The 16,775-nt window shown below is 44.9% G+C and overlaps 1 protein-coding gene across 3 annotated transcripts in view; it reads right to left on the bottom strand.

The window, feature by feature from the left end:
• Positions 1-16,775, bottom strand: part of KDM1B (lysine demethylase 1B) — a 57,597-nt gene that overhangs the window by 14,757 nt on the left and 26,065 nt on the right. Inside the window, exons 7-13 of one of the 3 annotated variants that reach the window (XM_034985742.1) lie at positions 15,859-15,897; positions 12,284-12,488; positions 10,082-10,266; positions 6,870-7,046; positions 6,403-6,477; positions 3,985-4,122; positions 2,685-3,019 (exon numbers count right to left, since the gene is read on the bottom strand). In XM_034985742.1, coding sequence (XP_034841633.1) covers positions 2,801-3,019; positions 3,985-4,122; positions 6,403-6,477; positions 6,870-7,046; positions 10,082-10,266; positions 12,284-12,488; positions 15,859-15,897 — 1,038 coding nt within the window. In that variant the 3' untranslated portion in view covers positions 2,685-2,800. Of the gene's footprint in view, positions 1-2,684; positions 3,020-3,984; positions 4,123-6,402; positions 6,478-6,869; positions 7,047-10,081; positions 10,267-12,283; positions 12,489-15,858; positions 15,898-16,775 lie in introns of those variants that run through there. The other 2 variants (XM_034985743.1, XM_034985744.1) reach the window with 2 other exon arrangements.

The following is a 16,775-nucleotide window of genomic DNA, read 5'->3' as shown; positions in this document are numbered from 1 at the left end:
GCTCTGCACCTCCTGGGACCCGCAAACCCCCAAACTTCTGAAGTCCCTTCCCAAGTAAACCCGGGTTGGGGGGTGGGGGGGGAAAGGACATCTTGATAAGGTTGGTTTCACTCAGGAAGGAAAAGCTTATCTTAACTGGAAACAAAGTATGTAGGCTCTACAGCTTCAACCATGTTTCGTTTCTGCCTAGCTGAAAAACTTTCTTTTTTCGCTCAAGATCAAGGTAGGGGGCGTGGGGGGGGGTGGGGGGAGTACCCGCTGTACCCCCAGAGAAAATTCCTCTTCCCTTTCTGGTCCTACTGGGACCACCTAAGGTCAAGTTCTTAGAACATCTTACCTCAACTCAGAGACCTACGCTAGACTACTGGCTATATTCTCTCCGAAACAAGAATAACCCATCACGGGCTTTCGTCACCTCAGCCTTCTGCCTCGATACCTTTTAATTACTGGTTTTCTACTGCCTGCGTAAAAAATTCCAAAACCCACAGCCAGACCCAGCTAGCACATAATCAGCCTTTCTAAAGACAGCCCCTACTACCTGCCCGCTCACATGCTCTGCCGAGCGCGCCGCTAAGTCTCTTCCTGGTAATTCCAACCGTGGGAGGCCTGTTGCTACCACTCGCCTCACTGGCCGCTCCCCTACCCCCCGGCCCGGCCCGGCCCGGCCCCCTTCCAGCCCAGCATCAGCTGGCCAACACACGCCTTGGGAATCCTGCTTGCTGCCAACCCCAACCTTCATCCATCCCATGCAACTGGACCTTTCAGCTACACAGACACACAGTCCTGTGGTCGCATCACTCCAACTCTGGTCTTAGATTCCCTTTTGGGGGGAGGGGGTGGGGGAGGCTCATGTCTGACAAATTCTAAGCCTCTCAGCACAGGGTGCTTCTTCTTCGTACCCTTCCGCCGTGCTGACCACCAGCCCACATGTACCCTGCAGACTCAAAGCTTCTATCAAGTCTGTGCACTTGCTTAACTAGAAATGGAACTGAAAGTGAGTTAAGGAAAAAAAATTTTTTTTGACAACTCCACACTCTCATTAAAATTTTCCGTTCTTATGCTAAGTCGTACTACGGGGATGGCCACGGCACCTCTGGATCTGTGCTGGGCCTCGGCCCCCAGACCACAGGGCCTTTGTGCTACCTTCATTACCATCTTGCAGTCCCATTCCTGCCTCCTGCTACGTGGTTTCTATTTTCCTTTAGGTTTTGAGGAGATTCGGGAGGAACCAAGATTGCTAGAACTGTATATAAAATTAAGTATGAACAAATTGGGAGAAGCCTTAATGTGATTTTTATGTAAATTACATTTAAAAGCTTTAGTACATATGCTCTGTGAAATTAACTCTAGCTTCTTAGTATTTCTATTTGGGCGTTTTCAGCTAAGTGCTAATGAGACAGACTCTCACACAGCTCCGATACTACCAGGCAGGAGAGGACGGAGACTGCCTTTATGCAGACGTGTGCCCCATTATTAAAGCTTTTCCAAAAAAATATTAATTAGAAAAAAACAACAACTTGCACAGTCGGTGTTGCAGACCTTCCCTTGATAACTTTTCTTAATTGGCCAAGACAAAGCAACATTATTAACTTTTTTACCTGGTGGCCCTGAAAAAAAGGTAAAGACCCCCATCCAGCGATTACCACCCATGGGCACAACACTACCCCAAATCTGAGCACATTCCCCAAGTCAGCCTAGTAACTGTCCCCAACTCCAGAAAATTCAACAATGTGCCCCTGGGTCTGGACATGACTTACATTTGATTAAATGATCCCTGTGCATCCCAATTTCTGAAAATGTTCTGTGAGAGTCTTTAAGAATAAGGGCAACTGGAGGGGATGGGTCTCAAGCAGGAGGGCAAGGGGAGGGGAAAGAGAAGGGACAGTGCTTGCTACTGAGACCTTTACCCCAAACAATGAGGGGGCATGCACCAGGATGCAGACCTAAGAACCCTTACAAGGAAACATATAGTTGAAGCAAATTAACATCCTGCGAACAGAGTTCAGATGATCATACTTGAGGAAACCCCGACAGGCCGCCAAGAACTACGAGTGATACATCCAGGACGTAAGAATTGTAGGTTAAATAAACCTCAACTCAAGAAGCAGTACCATCAAATCTCCACTGGCACCCTCGTGGAAATGAGTGGTTATATACAGTCAAGTTTTCCAAAGAGTACAATTAACTGAGTACATTTTGGTCCGTTTAGTACCAAAGCCTAATGATTTTGAATTAAAATTTTCCAATTGCAATACACATTCTTGCATTCTTAAACAAAACATACTGGGGAAAAAAAAAAAAAACAAACTCAAGCTATTGCCCCCCAAAAAGGAAAGGAAATCCTGGCATACAAAAAGTCTTTTTATCTAGAATGGACATTATGTAGGGACTCTTCACACAGGGCCTAGAACACGTTTCCTTAAAGTAAGCTCCTCCGGGAAACTGAAAATTAAACATTTAAATAATTATTTTAAACATCAGCTATTTTATGCAAAGTAAGATCTGAGTGTGTTCACGCACACAAGCCTCTAAAGGTCCTTGAGGAAGTTCTCCGCAGAGCAGAACAGTCCAGAGGACTCATCAGTCCAAAAGGAATGCTCATAGGACTCCTCGTGTGTGTGTGTGTGTGTGTGTGTTTTAACATACGCTCTAAGCCCATCGTGGAGCCTGAGCTCATGACCCTGAGATCAAGAGTCACAAGCTCTACCAAATGAACCAGCCAGGTGCCCCTTCATAGGACTCCTCCCATTGCAGACATCCGACTGCACAGGCGGATGCTGCTAGTCCTAATCAGCTAGGGTTACAAGGAGACTCCAATGGAACATTCAGAACACCATTCTCCCATACCTCCTAAAGGAACATCTTGGAGCTGAGTCTTATCCTTTCTCCACTCAGAGACAACATCCAAGAGAGCATTAAAATGAAAATCCATGCGCTTGTCAATAGTGGGGTCAGTTATTCGTCCACCTTCCTGAATTAAGTCACATCTCTCTCCAAATTTATGCATGCTGATGCCAAGCTTCAAAATAATAAGAATAAGAAGGTGAAAATTTGCCCTGGAAAAAATACTTACAGGTTCTAAGCTGAAATTAGAGCTCTCATGGAGAAAATGGTCTAGCAGCTCTCGAAGAGAAAGCTAAGTATGCTTCCTAGGGAATGGCAGCAAAGTGAGGCAGTGAGAAAAAAGAGCATGAAATCTGTGAGACCTTATTATAGGAGAAGGTGAGGTGACAGCAACAGCGTCCATGCCATGCACTCTACAGCTTTTCGGGCAATATTAATTAATGCTTCCGAAGCTATGGCTGAGCACTGCCTCTCCTTGCTCTGACATTCCAGCCCCACTGTGGACTCTCCCATAGATAAGCACGCAACCACACAGACACTCATGGAAGGTGGTGTTGAATTTACCGTCAATAAATACTTCAGGAAAAAACCTTGGGCCTACCAGGTCTTCTAAGAAACTATAGAGGGTTGCCCGATAAGAGACAGGATGCCCAGGTAAATCTGACTTTCAGATAAACAATGAGTAGTTTGGGTTTTGGTGTCTGTTTGTTGTTGTTTTTGTTTTTTTAGCGTAAGTATGTCCCAAATATTGCATGCAAAACATCCTATGTAATATTTGGGACATACTTACCCTAAACAAAATACTTGTTTATCCAAAAGTCAAACTTAGCTGGGCATTCTGTATTTTTATTTGCTCCATCTGGCAACCGTACAGTGATGAGCTAATCGAGTGGCCTGCAAATGAGACACAAATATAATTAAAGATCTTAGAAAAAAATCTTTTATGCACACTACAGTTCCACCTTCTCTGAAAGGAAGAAATGTAACTATTTTTGTTGACTTTTCAGAGGGGATGAGGGGGCAAGAAATCATTTGGGGGCGGTTCTATATCATCTAGAAGCATTACTAATACTATACACAAGCAAAATGAGACCATTTTTCCTTCTGATTATCTACAACACAAATCTTAAAGAAACCCACTTGTTCACACATTAGTGCTACTGGGTTGTTGATACAGCCATTGACAATCTGGGCTCCTCTTCCCACTGTGACACCTTTAAAAGATTTATCATCCCATACTCGGCCTCCAATTCGGTCTTTGGCTTCCAGGACAGTTACCTAAAAAGACAAGCAATCAGGGAAGCTAAATAGGATAGAAAAACCATATTAAATGCAGTGCTATAAATGCAGAATGACACACAGTTAAATAAGTTCCATATTTGGTTAATTATGATAACACTTGAGAAAAAACTTTAAGAAGGAGGCAGTGTGAACAGAAGCCAATGTAGATGTTAAAACAAACCATCCAGCTTTTTAGCAAGAAGTGAGTGAGTGGTCGGCTGGTAAAATCCCTCAAACCCTCTCCTCTCCAACCCCATAATGAAAAGATTTGATGAACCACCACATGAAACATACTCTGAAAGCTTTTACTTAATACTATTCCATAAATTAAAAAGCATTATAAAAAACTAAAGAGGTGAGTTTGTCCTATAAAACGTCTCTGGATGGAGCAAAATGCCTTCAGCATTGCAAATAGGCCTTAACTTCCCTAAGATAGGACTACTGTTAAAAATAAAATCGTATGTCACTCATACTATCCAAGTACGACCTGGTGGGCGTGGCCTAAGCAGGTTGGCCCCACACGCAGACAGCTTTACCTCCCCCAAATTTCAGACGGCAGGAGGAGCTGCTGGTGGTGGACTGCTCTGACTACAAGAGCCACACTTCCCTGGGTTGCAGTAACTCAGGGAAAATGTGAATCCTACTCGGCCATTTCACTTCCGGATCCCTAACAGCTCAAGGAGGTTCCCCAAGTCAACCATCTTGGTTACTCCGGGGAATCTCTTTCCTAACATTAAGAAGGACCGGTGGTCTCTGTGGGGTCTCTCTCATCACCTGGCGAGAGAGAGGGGAGAACGGGAGGGGTCCTCTGAATATTCTTATTCCTCATTTTCTCCGACAAGGAAGGTTACAACCTGAGGTTCTAACCCTCCCCACTCTCTTTTCTCTGACTTTATTCAGATTAACACAGACCCATCCGTGTCTAGTTTTGCTTCAATGTAAGAGGAAGGCAGGACATTAAAGACAGCCCCCTAGACTTTGGATATTAATACCGTCCTTGCAATATCATCTGTGAGTTTCCCAAACAAGAACAAGAGGTCTCAGTCCTTAATATCTAATGCTGGAATAAAAAAGTGATCAATTAAAACACGTCCTAGCTTAATACCATTCAGAAAATACTCTGAAATGTAAACACGCTTCCCATAAATCCAACTCAGGTTCTTTGGTTTTGTGAGCAAAATAATGTAATCCAAGACTTACATCTTCCATTCAGCTGAGGAAAACTTCTCTTAGACATAGCTACTGAAACTTTTCTCATCTCTGAAACTCCTCCAGCAGAGAAGACATTGTGAAAAAGCTGTCATTTCTTTCAGCCAGACGAGAAAAGTGGTAAGACTAATTCAGTTCTACCAAACTGATCTTCACGTTTAGTTCAACTGAAAACCAAAGTCCTTGAAAAATACTAGTTTTTAAAAAGGAGAAACGTGTCAGACCTAGAAAGTCACAAATCGAGGGATGGTTAATTCAAATGCATCTAATGGAAATGAGATTCTGAATTGCGCGATAGTTTTTTGTAAGTCTCTATTTGGGCTAATGTTGAACAACTGGAATAAGGCCACACGCTAGCTAAAAACTATCCTACCTTGGAGAAGCAGGCTACCTCAAATATGTACAGCCCTTTAAAAGTCATGTAATCCTGTCCGAACCATGGATTAACCAATTCAATCTTGCTTCCAAAAGCAGACTGTTTTCCAGAGTAAGACTCAAAGTGTGCCTTTGAGGGGCACCTGGCTGATTCAGTCAGTAGAGAATGTGACTGCTGATCTCGGGGTTGTGGGTTCAAGCTCCACGTTGGGCATAGAGCTTACTCAAAAAAAAAAAAAAAGGATACCTTTGATTTGCATAAGAAAATTTAACTGGGTGCTTCAGAAACTTTAATACAAGAAACGGTGACTTTCCAAGCTACTATTTGGTTGTTTCAAACTATTACAAAAACAAGGACTTTTTCCCAATGTGCCCTCTATGGGGTCGATAACACCCCGTGGAGAATTTCTGCCTTAGTTTCTGCACATACTCTCTTCTGATTTGCTCATTAGGAGCCTAAAATCCTGTCCTAAAGCTGCTGAGAACTGCTATTCCCCCCACCTTTCTTTTATCAAACCGATTTCAAATGTTTTATCTTTCCTAGGATCGATTAGAAAGATTTTAAAGATATAAAGATACAGTGTGTTTCGCATTCTCCACTAAAATCAGAAACTGGTTTCTAAATCTTAGAAAATTTGGACCAAAGGCACAGTTAACCATCTGTTATCAACTTCATGTCCCCAAAAGTCTTACCTTAATTCCAAAGTTATGCAGTTGCCGAGCAGCTGCTAATCCTGCTGGACCAGCCCCGATGATGATGACTGATTTCTTAAAAAAATAAAATTTTTTTTGAAAAAGGATCCAATTAGAGAAATGAATGCAATATATTGTTTTAGTGGTTCTAAGAAGGTACTAACTGCCAAACCACATTAGTTCACTTAGTTCATCTACATTTGTTTGATGTTCACAGAAAGGTATTTACCTAAACAATCAGGTTGCACGTAAGTAATCCACTCCTCTCTTCCATAGTCTAGGCAACCAGTGCCTGATACTCTCTTCCCCAGAGAAGCACATATTCTACACAAGTCTTGCTTTGTAACTTGTGTGGTGATAATGTGTCTGTCACTAGTATTATTAACGAGGATCCCCTAACACTGATGTCTCACACTCGCATTTATCGTGATGGCGGTGGTGTTACCGCGAGCGCGAAAGTCACCTACGTTATGGTAATCTTTAGGAAGAAGATGCTGGTCGGTGCCGACGCCAAGAACTCCCGTGTTGATGAGACCTTTCCTCGTCATAAAATAAAGTATCCTCTCCACTTCCTGAACGCACCGGATGCGCACGAGACCCCGGACAATGATGTGAGGAATACATTTCTGAGGGGTAAGAGCTTCCTGTGTGTGGAAACAAAAACCAGACTGTTAAGACAAAACAAACACAAGTAACTCTGGGCTCCTCAAAAAGTTAAACAGAATTCCTCTGTGACCCAGCAAGCCCACTCCTGGGTAACCACTGAAAAGAACTAAAAATGTAGGCTCATATAAAATTCATAGCAGCACTATACTCAGATTGCCAAAAGGTGGGAACTATCCAAGTACTATCCAAGTGTCCATTAATGGATGAATGGATAAACCAAATGGGGTAGATCCATTCGTGGACCATTACTTGGCTATAAAAAGAAATGAGGTACCGATCCACGCTACAACATGAAGGCATCCTGCAAACGTGATGCTACGTGAAGAAGCTACTTACGAAAAGTCACATACTGTAGGATTCCATTTATATGAACAACCCGCAATGGGCAAATCTATAGAGACAGGAAGTAGATTAGTGGTTGCCAGAAGCTGGGGGGAGGAAGGGATGGGGAGTCACTGCTTAATGGCTGTGGGGTTTCCTCCTGGGGTAATGAAAAGTTCTAGAACAAGATGTGAGGATGATTATACAACACTATTTACTTAATGCCATTAAACTGTACCTTTTACAATGGTAAAAATAGTAAATATTACGTTGTGTTTTTGCCACAATAAAAAACCAACCAAATGGGCGCCTGGGTGGCTCAGTTGGTTAAGCGACTGCCTTCGGCTCAGGTCATGATCCTGGAGTCCCAGGATCGAGTCCCGCATCGGGCTCCCTGCTCGGCGGGGAGTCTGCTTCTCCCTCTGACCCTCCCCACCTCATGCTTTCTCTCTCTCTCAAATAAATAAAAAAAAAAAAAACCAAACAAACAAAACAAAAACCCTCTCAGGGTACTAAAGTCCATCCTGGGTCACTAAGACACAGGAGGATCAAAGGGGGGTGGGGGGGTTGCCTGGTGAAGAAAAAAAAAGGGACAAAAGGAAGAGACAGCAATTTGTGTTTCATCAGTTCACCTTCTCCTCCCCGAGAAGGACAGCTCTGGGGAGCGTGGGCTGACCACGTTGCAATGCATTCCTGACTCGATACACCACACGGTAAGGGCCACAGCAGAAGCCCACGCCGCCGCTCGAACCGGCAGGAGGAAAAGCTGGATTCTCATCACCGTAAGATGTGAGGAGACAGATTTAGAAACGTGTTTAAAAAAAAAAAGAAAAAAGACACTGTCTTTCCCTGCGTGCCCCAGTGGTGGCAAGGCCTTGGAACGTTTCAAAGATACAAGACTAACATAGCCTTGACCCACTGTCGTGAAGTTAGAACAGGCTCAAGAGTGGGACCCAACCTCTGGCTCGTCCTCTACTTGTCACCAAGCCCCCAGCTCCGAAAGAACCTGACCAAATGCAGGAAGAGGACTTACAGTAGACCCATGAACGACACAGGGTTGAACCGTGTGGGCCCACTCACAGATGGATATTTTCGATAAGCACAGTGCGGTACTTAACATTTTCTGTAGCTTACTTTATTGTAAGAATACAGTATGTATACACACGCAACATACAAATTATGTGTCAATCAATAGCTTACAGTATTGGTAAGGCTTCGGGTCAACAGCAGGCTATCCGTAGTTAAGTTCTGGGGGGGAGCCAAAAGTTATATACGGATTTTTGACTGGGTTGGGGGGGTGTCAATGTCACTAACCCCCACATCGTTCAAGGTCAACCATATTCAAGAAAGAACACGGCTCGGGTTGGTGCAAAAGGTAAAAAAAACTTATTTGTAGTCATGAATTTTAAAAAGAAAATAATTTCAAAATCTTTGATTCTTTCACAAATATGTGTTTTCCACTAGAATATTAAACATAAATCATACTATTTTATTAAATATTAAAATAGATCCAGGCTGACAAGGTTCAAGATTATTTTCTGTAAGGTTCTTCACCAGTATAAATCAATTCTCAAAGTCGAACGAAAAGAAATGTGAAGAAAAATGAATCCAGGGCTGTTTCTGAAAAGTGTATCTTTACAACTTATTTACAGGAAATTCTGACCACAATTTTGTTCAGTTAGCAAATGTTTATTGAGCACCTACCTCAAGCCTGCTGGGGAGGAAATGAACAATTCTGCCTTGTCCAACCCACTCATAGAATTCGTATAAATTGCATTAACAGCCATAAACCTAATCAGGCCATCTCATACTGGATTCTCATCCAGTGAAACACCAAGGTGGATCCGGAATATCTTTCTTGAATCAAGATTACTTTGGCAGTCTCGCCAAATGTTCTGCATTCAGCAGTCACTCAAATAATTGCAGAAGAAATTAATAAATCAGAAAAATACTAGGGTCACGGGGCGCCTGGCTCAGTTGGTTAAGCGACTGCCTTCGGCTCAGGTCATGAACCTGGAGTCCCGGGATCAAGTCCCGAGTCAGGCTCCCTGCTCAGCAGAGAGTCTACTACTCCCTCTGATCCTCCCCACTCTCGGGCTCTCTCATTCTCTCTCAAATAAATAAAACCTTAAAAAAAAGAAAAAAAGAAAAACACCAGGGTCAGGAAAGCCTTTGTTTAGATAATAATGATTTAAAAAGCTCCTATTCCCTTTCGCTTGGCCTCCCCCCTTTCCAGGTGGGGGCTGTATGAGGCCCCTAACACAGATTCAGTCCCAGCAGACAGCAAAGCACTGGTCTCAGCTGTTGGAGGATAGTAATGTAAGAATCCCTGCCCTCAAGGGATTATAACCCAATCTTTAATGTTTTGTATTTTTTCTCTCCGCATTCACATTGGAACTCTCTGAACCAAACTTTGCACCTCATACTCACTAGAGAGCCAAAAATTCGGATGACATATGATCTGAAGTGGGGGTTCCCAGGATGGGGAGACTTAGCGCCTGGGAGGCAATGGCTGGAGACATCTTGGGTTGTCACAACCGGGGGGCGGGGGGCGGAGGGAGTTCCAGTGGGTAGAGGCCAGGGATGCCGCAAAACATCCTACAGGGCCCCGGACAGCCCCCCACACAATGACTATCCACCCAGAGTCCGCGGTGGGAAGGTGGAGAATCGCTGATCTAAAGGCTCTGCTTACTTTGCAGTTAGTGTACCACAGGGCGAGGATGAGGTTCCGCAAAGCCAGGTACATGGTGGGGTCTCGGGAATACTCTGGGAACTCATAGAGCTCGTCCAGCTCCATCACGTCCGGCCGCACACACAGGGCTTTGCCACACTCGTTGGGCTGGTAGAAAGGCTGGAAGTACCGGTTCATGCCTGGAACTGACAGAAGACGTGTAGACGCACACATCCCACACTCAGGTAAGTGACCACGCGGGCACACACGGGAAAGGACAGCCTCAGCCAGGGCTACGGTCTGTCCCACGACACATTCCCGCTCCCTCTGTCCGGTTAAGACGGAATACACGTGAACTGAGTATTTCTCTATTTCTCCTGCTCTTTCTTCACCAATTGAATGCCCACGTATGGAAAAAAATTGTTTTAAGGTTTTGTTTTTTGTTTTTTTTTAAGATTTTATTTATTTATTTGAGAGTGCGCACATGAGTGGCGGAGGGTCAGAGGGAGAAGCAGATTCCCTGCTGAGCAGGGAGCCCGACGCGGGACTCGATCCCAGGACTCCAGGATCATGATCTGAGCCGAAGGCAGTCACTTAACCAACTGAGCCACCCAGGCACCCCTTTTTTTAAGGTTTTCATGGGGGTTAAACACCTGCCCTAAAATCGAGCACCTTAACCGTGTTTAAGTGCAGTGTTGAACGGGGTGAAGTGTATCCACGTTGTTCTGCAACACATCTCCAGAACTTCTGTTATCTTGTAAGACTGAAACTCTGTGAACACCAACTCCCCGTAGAAATAAATTCTAAAAGTAACCTTCGTTGGAATTTTTCTGATTAAAACATCAATCAGTTCACAGAGGTACATGACAATCATTAACCCCTGGTAATCCACGAGCCATGGGGTAACATTTAAGGCTACAGTCTATCCTTCGTGCTGCTTCTACGCACAGAGACTATTAATATATCAGACTCTTGTTTTTTAAAAGCCAGAAAAACATGCTGTTTCCGAACCTGCTTTTCAAGACCACTGTCCCATGTCACTGAACCTGACTTCAATGAACACGGAATATTTTCCTATTATTTAACCACTCCTCTGTTCCTGGGCACTGAAATTTCATCGAATTATTTCCCTATTGTAAACAATGCCATATAAATCTTCGGATTAACCTTTGAGAATTTGCTAATTTATTTATGACAAATTCCTAGAATAAAGGGGTGTCTATTTTTAGGTTTTCAATTCATGGACAAACCATCCCTCACAAATGTCCACACCCACTAATAGCATTTGCGTGCCTGTTTCATGGCACCTTCATTAACCCTGGGACTTACCACTTTGGCTTTGATTCAGACCACAACCACATTTTTAGAGGGCCCAGTGTTATCAGTTAAAAACTATAAAATATGGTGGTGCATCGGTGGCTCAGTCGGTTAAGCGTCTGCCTTCAGCTCAGGTCATGATCTCAGGGTCCTGGGATCGAGGCCCGCACCAGGCTCCCTACTCAGCGGGGAGCCTGCTTCTCTCTCTATCCCACCCCCATGCTCGCTCACACTCTCTCTCAAATAAAATCTTTTTAAAAATTTTTTAAAAATAAAAATTAAAGAAACCCTTAAAATAGGGCTTCTAGGTCAAAATCTATTTGCACATCAAACATGAAGTTTGTTAGTGTATGGACAAGGGAAGGTCTAGAATTCTTGTGGGGACACCAAGAACGCTGGTGGAGAATTTTAAAGATCCATTTAAAGTAAGTGGTCAATGGAATGTCTGGCCTGACCTGAAGTTTTGGATTTTTTTCAAGAGTTGATCAACTTTGCTGAGATTTTCCATGGCATAATTAGAAGCAAAAAAGACTCAGAAAAAAAAGAAGGGCTGCTCATATGGTCAAAACTTTCTTCCAGCATGTCAGACTTTTGGGTTATCATCAAATGATGCAGCCACCCAAATCTCAAATAAGTAACTCATCAAATTCCGTAGACCCAATTCCTGGACCAGTGTTACAAACTTCCCACACTCTGGATGGGAAATGAACCGCATGATCTATACGAATGATATGACTGAGCCACAGCATGACCCAATCCAAGAAATCACAAGGTGCTTTAGATCACATGGCACACACTAAAAAAAAAACCCCCACAAACTTTTGTGTTCTGCTCCCCCCTATCCCCCTCCCATTTCCAGGGAAAGAGGGGGAAAGGAAAGCAGAGAGGGCCAGGGCCAGCTCTCACCCAGCGTGGAGGGGACAGCCTTGGAGTGCTCCAGCTTCCCGGGGCTGGTGCTGCCGGCTGTGCTGTGGGTGCTGGTGCAGGAGGGGCTCATGCCCACGCAGTCGGGGTAGTAGGCAGAGAGCAAGGGTGCCGCCACGCTGTCTTTCAGCAAAGGGGGGAGGATGAGCATGGAGTACCACCAGTGGTTGGAAACTTCCGACACTCTCTGAAACGGGGCAGGGTGAGACCAAGAGGCACAATGGCAGACAAGAAACGGACACGCAGGCTCAGCCGAGGACAGGCGGTTGGCTTCATGTCATTCACCCGCACCCCTTCCCCCCGGAACGCCAACCCCCCGCCAACACCAGATCAATCCCACAGCTGCATCTGGTACAGCATTCCATCCTAACAGCAGCATCACAGGTAACGTAGAAGCCAGTGCAATCCCCTACATTGCAAGTCTAGGCTTCAGCCTGACACGAGAAACTTCTTTCTGTTCAGTAATCACTTATTACCCATACTCCCCCCCCACCCACTTCACAAAGTCATGAAACCAGGCAGAAAAAACTGTCCTCCTGAGAAGCAGTCAAGCAGGACTCCTTTTAGCTAGAAGCTACTGAACACTTCTGGAGGAAGAAGTACGCGACAACTATCGAAATAAGATGCTAAATGTAGAAATGAACAAAAAAGCTATTTTTGGTCTTAAAATCTGTGATCACATTCCAGAGCTGATTTAACATATGGAGTCATCGGATCAAAGCATCCCCATGATGACTGACTATTGCAATAAGAATAAAATTTACTTGGCTTCTAAAGCAACACTGCCCGCCAAGCCTACGTTCGACGGCCTTTTCTAAACATGATCTTGAACGCATGTTCCAAGAATTCTAAGAATCTGACACAGGAGAAGCCTGAGCTCCAGGACCCCTGATGTCAGTTCGGAGGACTCCAAGCAGATGCCACCTGCCATGGAGCAGGGGTTTGTGGGCTCGAGGTCCGGAGGGCGAATCCAGTTTGCAGATGTATTCTGTTTGCTCCTCGGCTTTCACACAGTCCAAGGGTGGGGCAAGCATTTTTCAGTTTACGACAAGCCCCAACACCTGCTATAAAGGACTCCCAGCTGCTTCACACATTCATGTACCTGCTCAGGCCCTGAAGGCACGTCGGTCTGCTATCTGTCCTCAAGGCTACCCAGGGCCAGCCTGGGCTGTACCGAAAAAGAAGAGAAGCTTCAGTTCCACCCCCAACACACCAGGGCTGCCTCTAAGGAGCCCCTCCTGGTGTAGCCCCAAGGAGAGAGTAAACCGAGAGATTAGATCCCGACACTCCAAATGGACTGCACAGAGGTCAGAATGGAGATGCCTTATGTGAACATGAACCCAAGCTCTTCAGCTTCCGGGACCCAACAGAGGCCCTGCTCTCCCGCTACCTGCTCCCAGTCCTTCCTCCCCAAGAGGCCCACTTGAGGGTACTTCAACCAGCCTCTGCACGGGAGGGTGAGCAGCTCTGACAGCGACTGATGAACCCGCACTCCGTCCTGCCGTTCTGCGCGTGTCCTCCCAGCACACTCGCCATTCCCAAGACACCTGGCTGTCATTTTGTCAATACACCATCAAGAACCCCACTCTCACCTTCAATACACAGACCACGGAAGAAATCGTACTTGATATAGTCAGTTGATCAGCAATTTCAGTGAAATAGCCACTACACTGGGTTGAATAGTGTTCCCCTAAAATCCATGTCCACCCAGAACCTCAGCATGTGACCTTATTTGGAAATGTGGTCCTTACAATGTAATCAGTCACACTACAGTGAGCCCTAACCTCCGTGCAAGCAATGTCCTTATAAGAGGAGAAGAGACAAAGCGGGGGAGACAGACAGGGAGAGAGTCATGCGAGCCTGCAGCGATCCACGGACAAGCCGAGGAATGCCAGGGATTGCTGCCACCACCAGAGGCTGGAAGAGGCTGGACTGACGCTCCCCCAGACCTTCAGGACACCTTCACTTCAGACTCACAGCCTCTGAAACTAGGAGACAACATGCTTCTGTTGCTTTAAGACACTGAGTTTATAATATTTTGTTAGAGCAGCCCCAGGAAACTAATACAGGCACCAAAACTTAGAACCTGCTTGAAAGGTGACCCTAGGGGCGCCTGGGTGGCTCAGTCGGTGAAGCGTCTGCCTTCAGCTCAGGTCATGATCCCAGGGTCCTGGGTTCGAGTCCCGCATCGGGCTCCCTGCTCAGCGGGGAATCTGCCTCTCCCTCTGCCCCTCACCCTGCTCATGCTCTCTCTCAAAATAAATAAATCTTTAGAAAGATTAAAAAAAATTTTTTTTGATTTTTAAATAAAAAATAAAAGTGACCCCAGAATCTACAGGAATAGAACAAGGGTAAAGTCGGTGATATGGCTATACACCTGCTCTAGACTCTTTCTTAGCCATTCACAAAAATAAATAACTGGTGGATGAAATCCAGGAACTCTTCCACACTTTTTAAAGTTCTTATATCCCAAGAATACGGCCTCTGTCCTAAAGTTCAGATTGTTCTGTGTGCAAAAGGGTCTGAATGTTAGGGGACAGACTCATCAGATATTGCAAATGTATTTACAGTTATGTTTTCCTTTGTATCTATAATCCCATTCTGTCTACCCTAAATCCAGAAATTATTTGGGCCATTGCTTTCCTATGGAAATGCTTGAGGGTACAACTAATTATTAAAAATATGTGTGCGGGGAGGGCGCCTGGGTGGCTCAGTCAGTTAAGTATCCGACTCTTGATTTAGGCTCAGGTCTTGACCTTAGGGTTGGGAGTTCAAGCCTGCTTTGGGGTCTGCGCTGGGCATGGAGACTATTTAAAAAAAAAAAAATGTGTGTATCTCAGATTTCACAGGTGTCAATTCTCCCTTTCCCTAAAAAAAAATCAATCACTGTCCCTGAGTTTCAGACATGAAGAAAAACTGCAAATTACCACCCCTGTATTACAGAAATGTAGAACAGCTCAGAACCTTGCAATTTTAGAAACTCAGAAACGCAAAACATCATCTCCTACAACAGCTGTGGGGTCTGCCAGCTCAGGTAGCAAAGTTCCATGTGAGAAATGAAACGTGAGGAGGCTCGGCCTGCCGGACATGAGCTTCTCCTCCCCACACGGAGCAGAGACAGGACCGAGCAGTTACACTGAGCTCAAAACACACAAGAACACTCTCTCGCAGCTGAATCTGGGCCAAGACCATCAAATTACGGGCCTCCTGTTCTTTTCTTGGAAGGATTCAAATGGAGATAAGGTCACAAAAGTCACCCATGAGAAACAAGGATAACAAGGCTGATCCTTGTAGTAAGGCAAACTATCCATTTCTTCCTTTTTAATTCCTTTTAATAGGGGGCAATAAAACTATATTTCTTTCTCTTTAAGGTAGGGGAGGATCACCCATGATACCACGACTGCTAACATTTTTATCATACACATGTCAGGTTAGATTGAAAGCCTCTGATCAACAACCAAATAGAAACTCATAAAACTGTTACTGTCGCTGACGTACAGTACTTTTATCATCGAAAGCACAATGAGCTGTAGTCTAGGATGTGCACAAATACTCACTAGATCCTCTGGAAGGGAACAATGATCCGAGGTCTCGGGCTATAAAAGAAAACCAAGTGTTAATTAGATTTACTTATAAAATACAGGCGTAAGTGTCCATGTGCTTTCAGTAAGATACCCCTCTTCACCTGTTCGACAGGCAAAAGCAAAAAGTGGGATAAAACACTGTAGGAGTGAGGGTGTGGAGGAGACAGCTACTCCCATAAAGATGTCCCGGGTGGAATGCTCAAGGAATGAAAGAACTTCGGAGGGCAAGTTGACAAAATACACATTTAAATGCACAATAATTTGGTACTGTCTTGCACCGCTGAAGACATACATACTATATGCCCAGCAATTCAAACTTTGCTAGATTTTCAAGAGGAACCCTCAAATATGCGCACCCACAGAAGTATCAGAAATGCTCAGGGGCGCCTGGGTGGCGCAGTCAGTTAAGCATCCGACTCCTGGTTTCGGCTCAGGTCGTAATCTCAGGGTCGTGAGACTGAGTCTCCCATAGGGCTCCCCTGGCTCAGTGAGGAGTCTGCTTGAGATTCTCTCTCCCTCTGCCCCTCCCTCCACTCACTCTCTTTCTCTCACTCAGATAAATAAAATCTTTTAAGAAAATATTTATTTGGGGAGGGCAAGGAGGGAGGAGGGGCAGAGGGAGAGGGAGAAGCAGACTCCCCACTGAGCAGGGAGCCCGATGTGGGGCTCGATCCCAGGACCCTGAGATCATGATCTGAGCCCAAGGCAGAGGCTTAACCGACTGAGCCACCCAGGTGCCCCAAAATAAATAAGTCTTAAAAAATGTTCAAAGGAGGACTATTTGTAATAGAAAAAAGCTAAATACAGCCCAGAAGTCCACCAAGAGTAGAATAGTGTTATGTTCAAACAACAGCCCACTAGGGCACCTGGGTGGCTCAGTCGGTTAAGCA

The sequence above is a fragment of the Mirounga leonina genome, unplaced genomic scaffold (genome assembly GCF_011800145.1).
Source record: "Mirounga leonina isolate KUSES-001 unplaced genomic scaffold, KU_Mleo_1.0 Mir_366, whole genome shotgun sequence".
NCBI classification, from domain to species: Eukaryota; Metazoa; Chordata; class Mammalia; order Carnivora; family Phocidae; genus Mirounga; species Mirounga leonina.
Note: the sequence above shows the minus strand (reverse complement) of the source record. Positions and strands in the feature narration are given on the sequence as shown.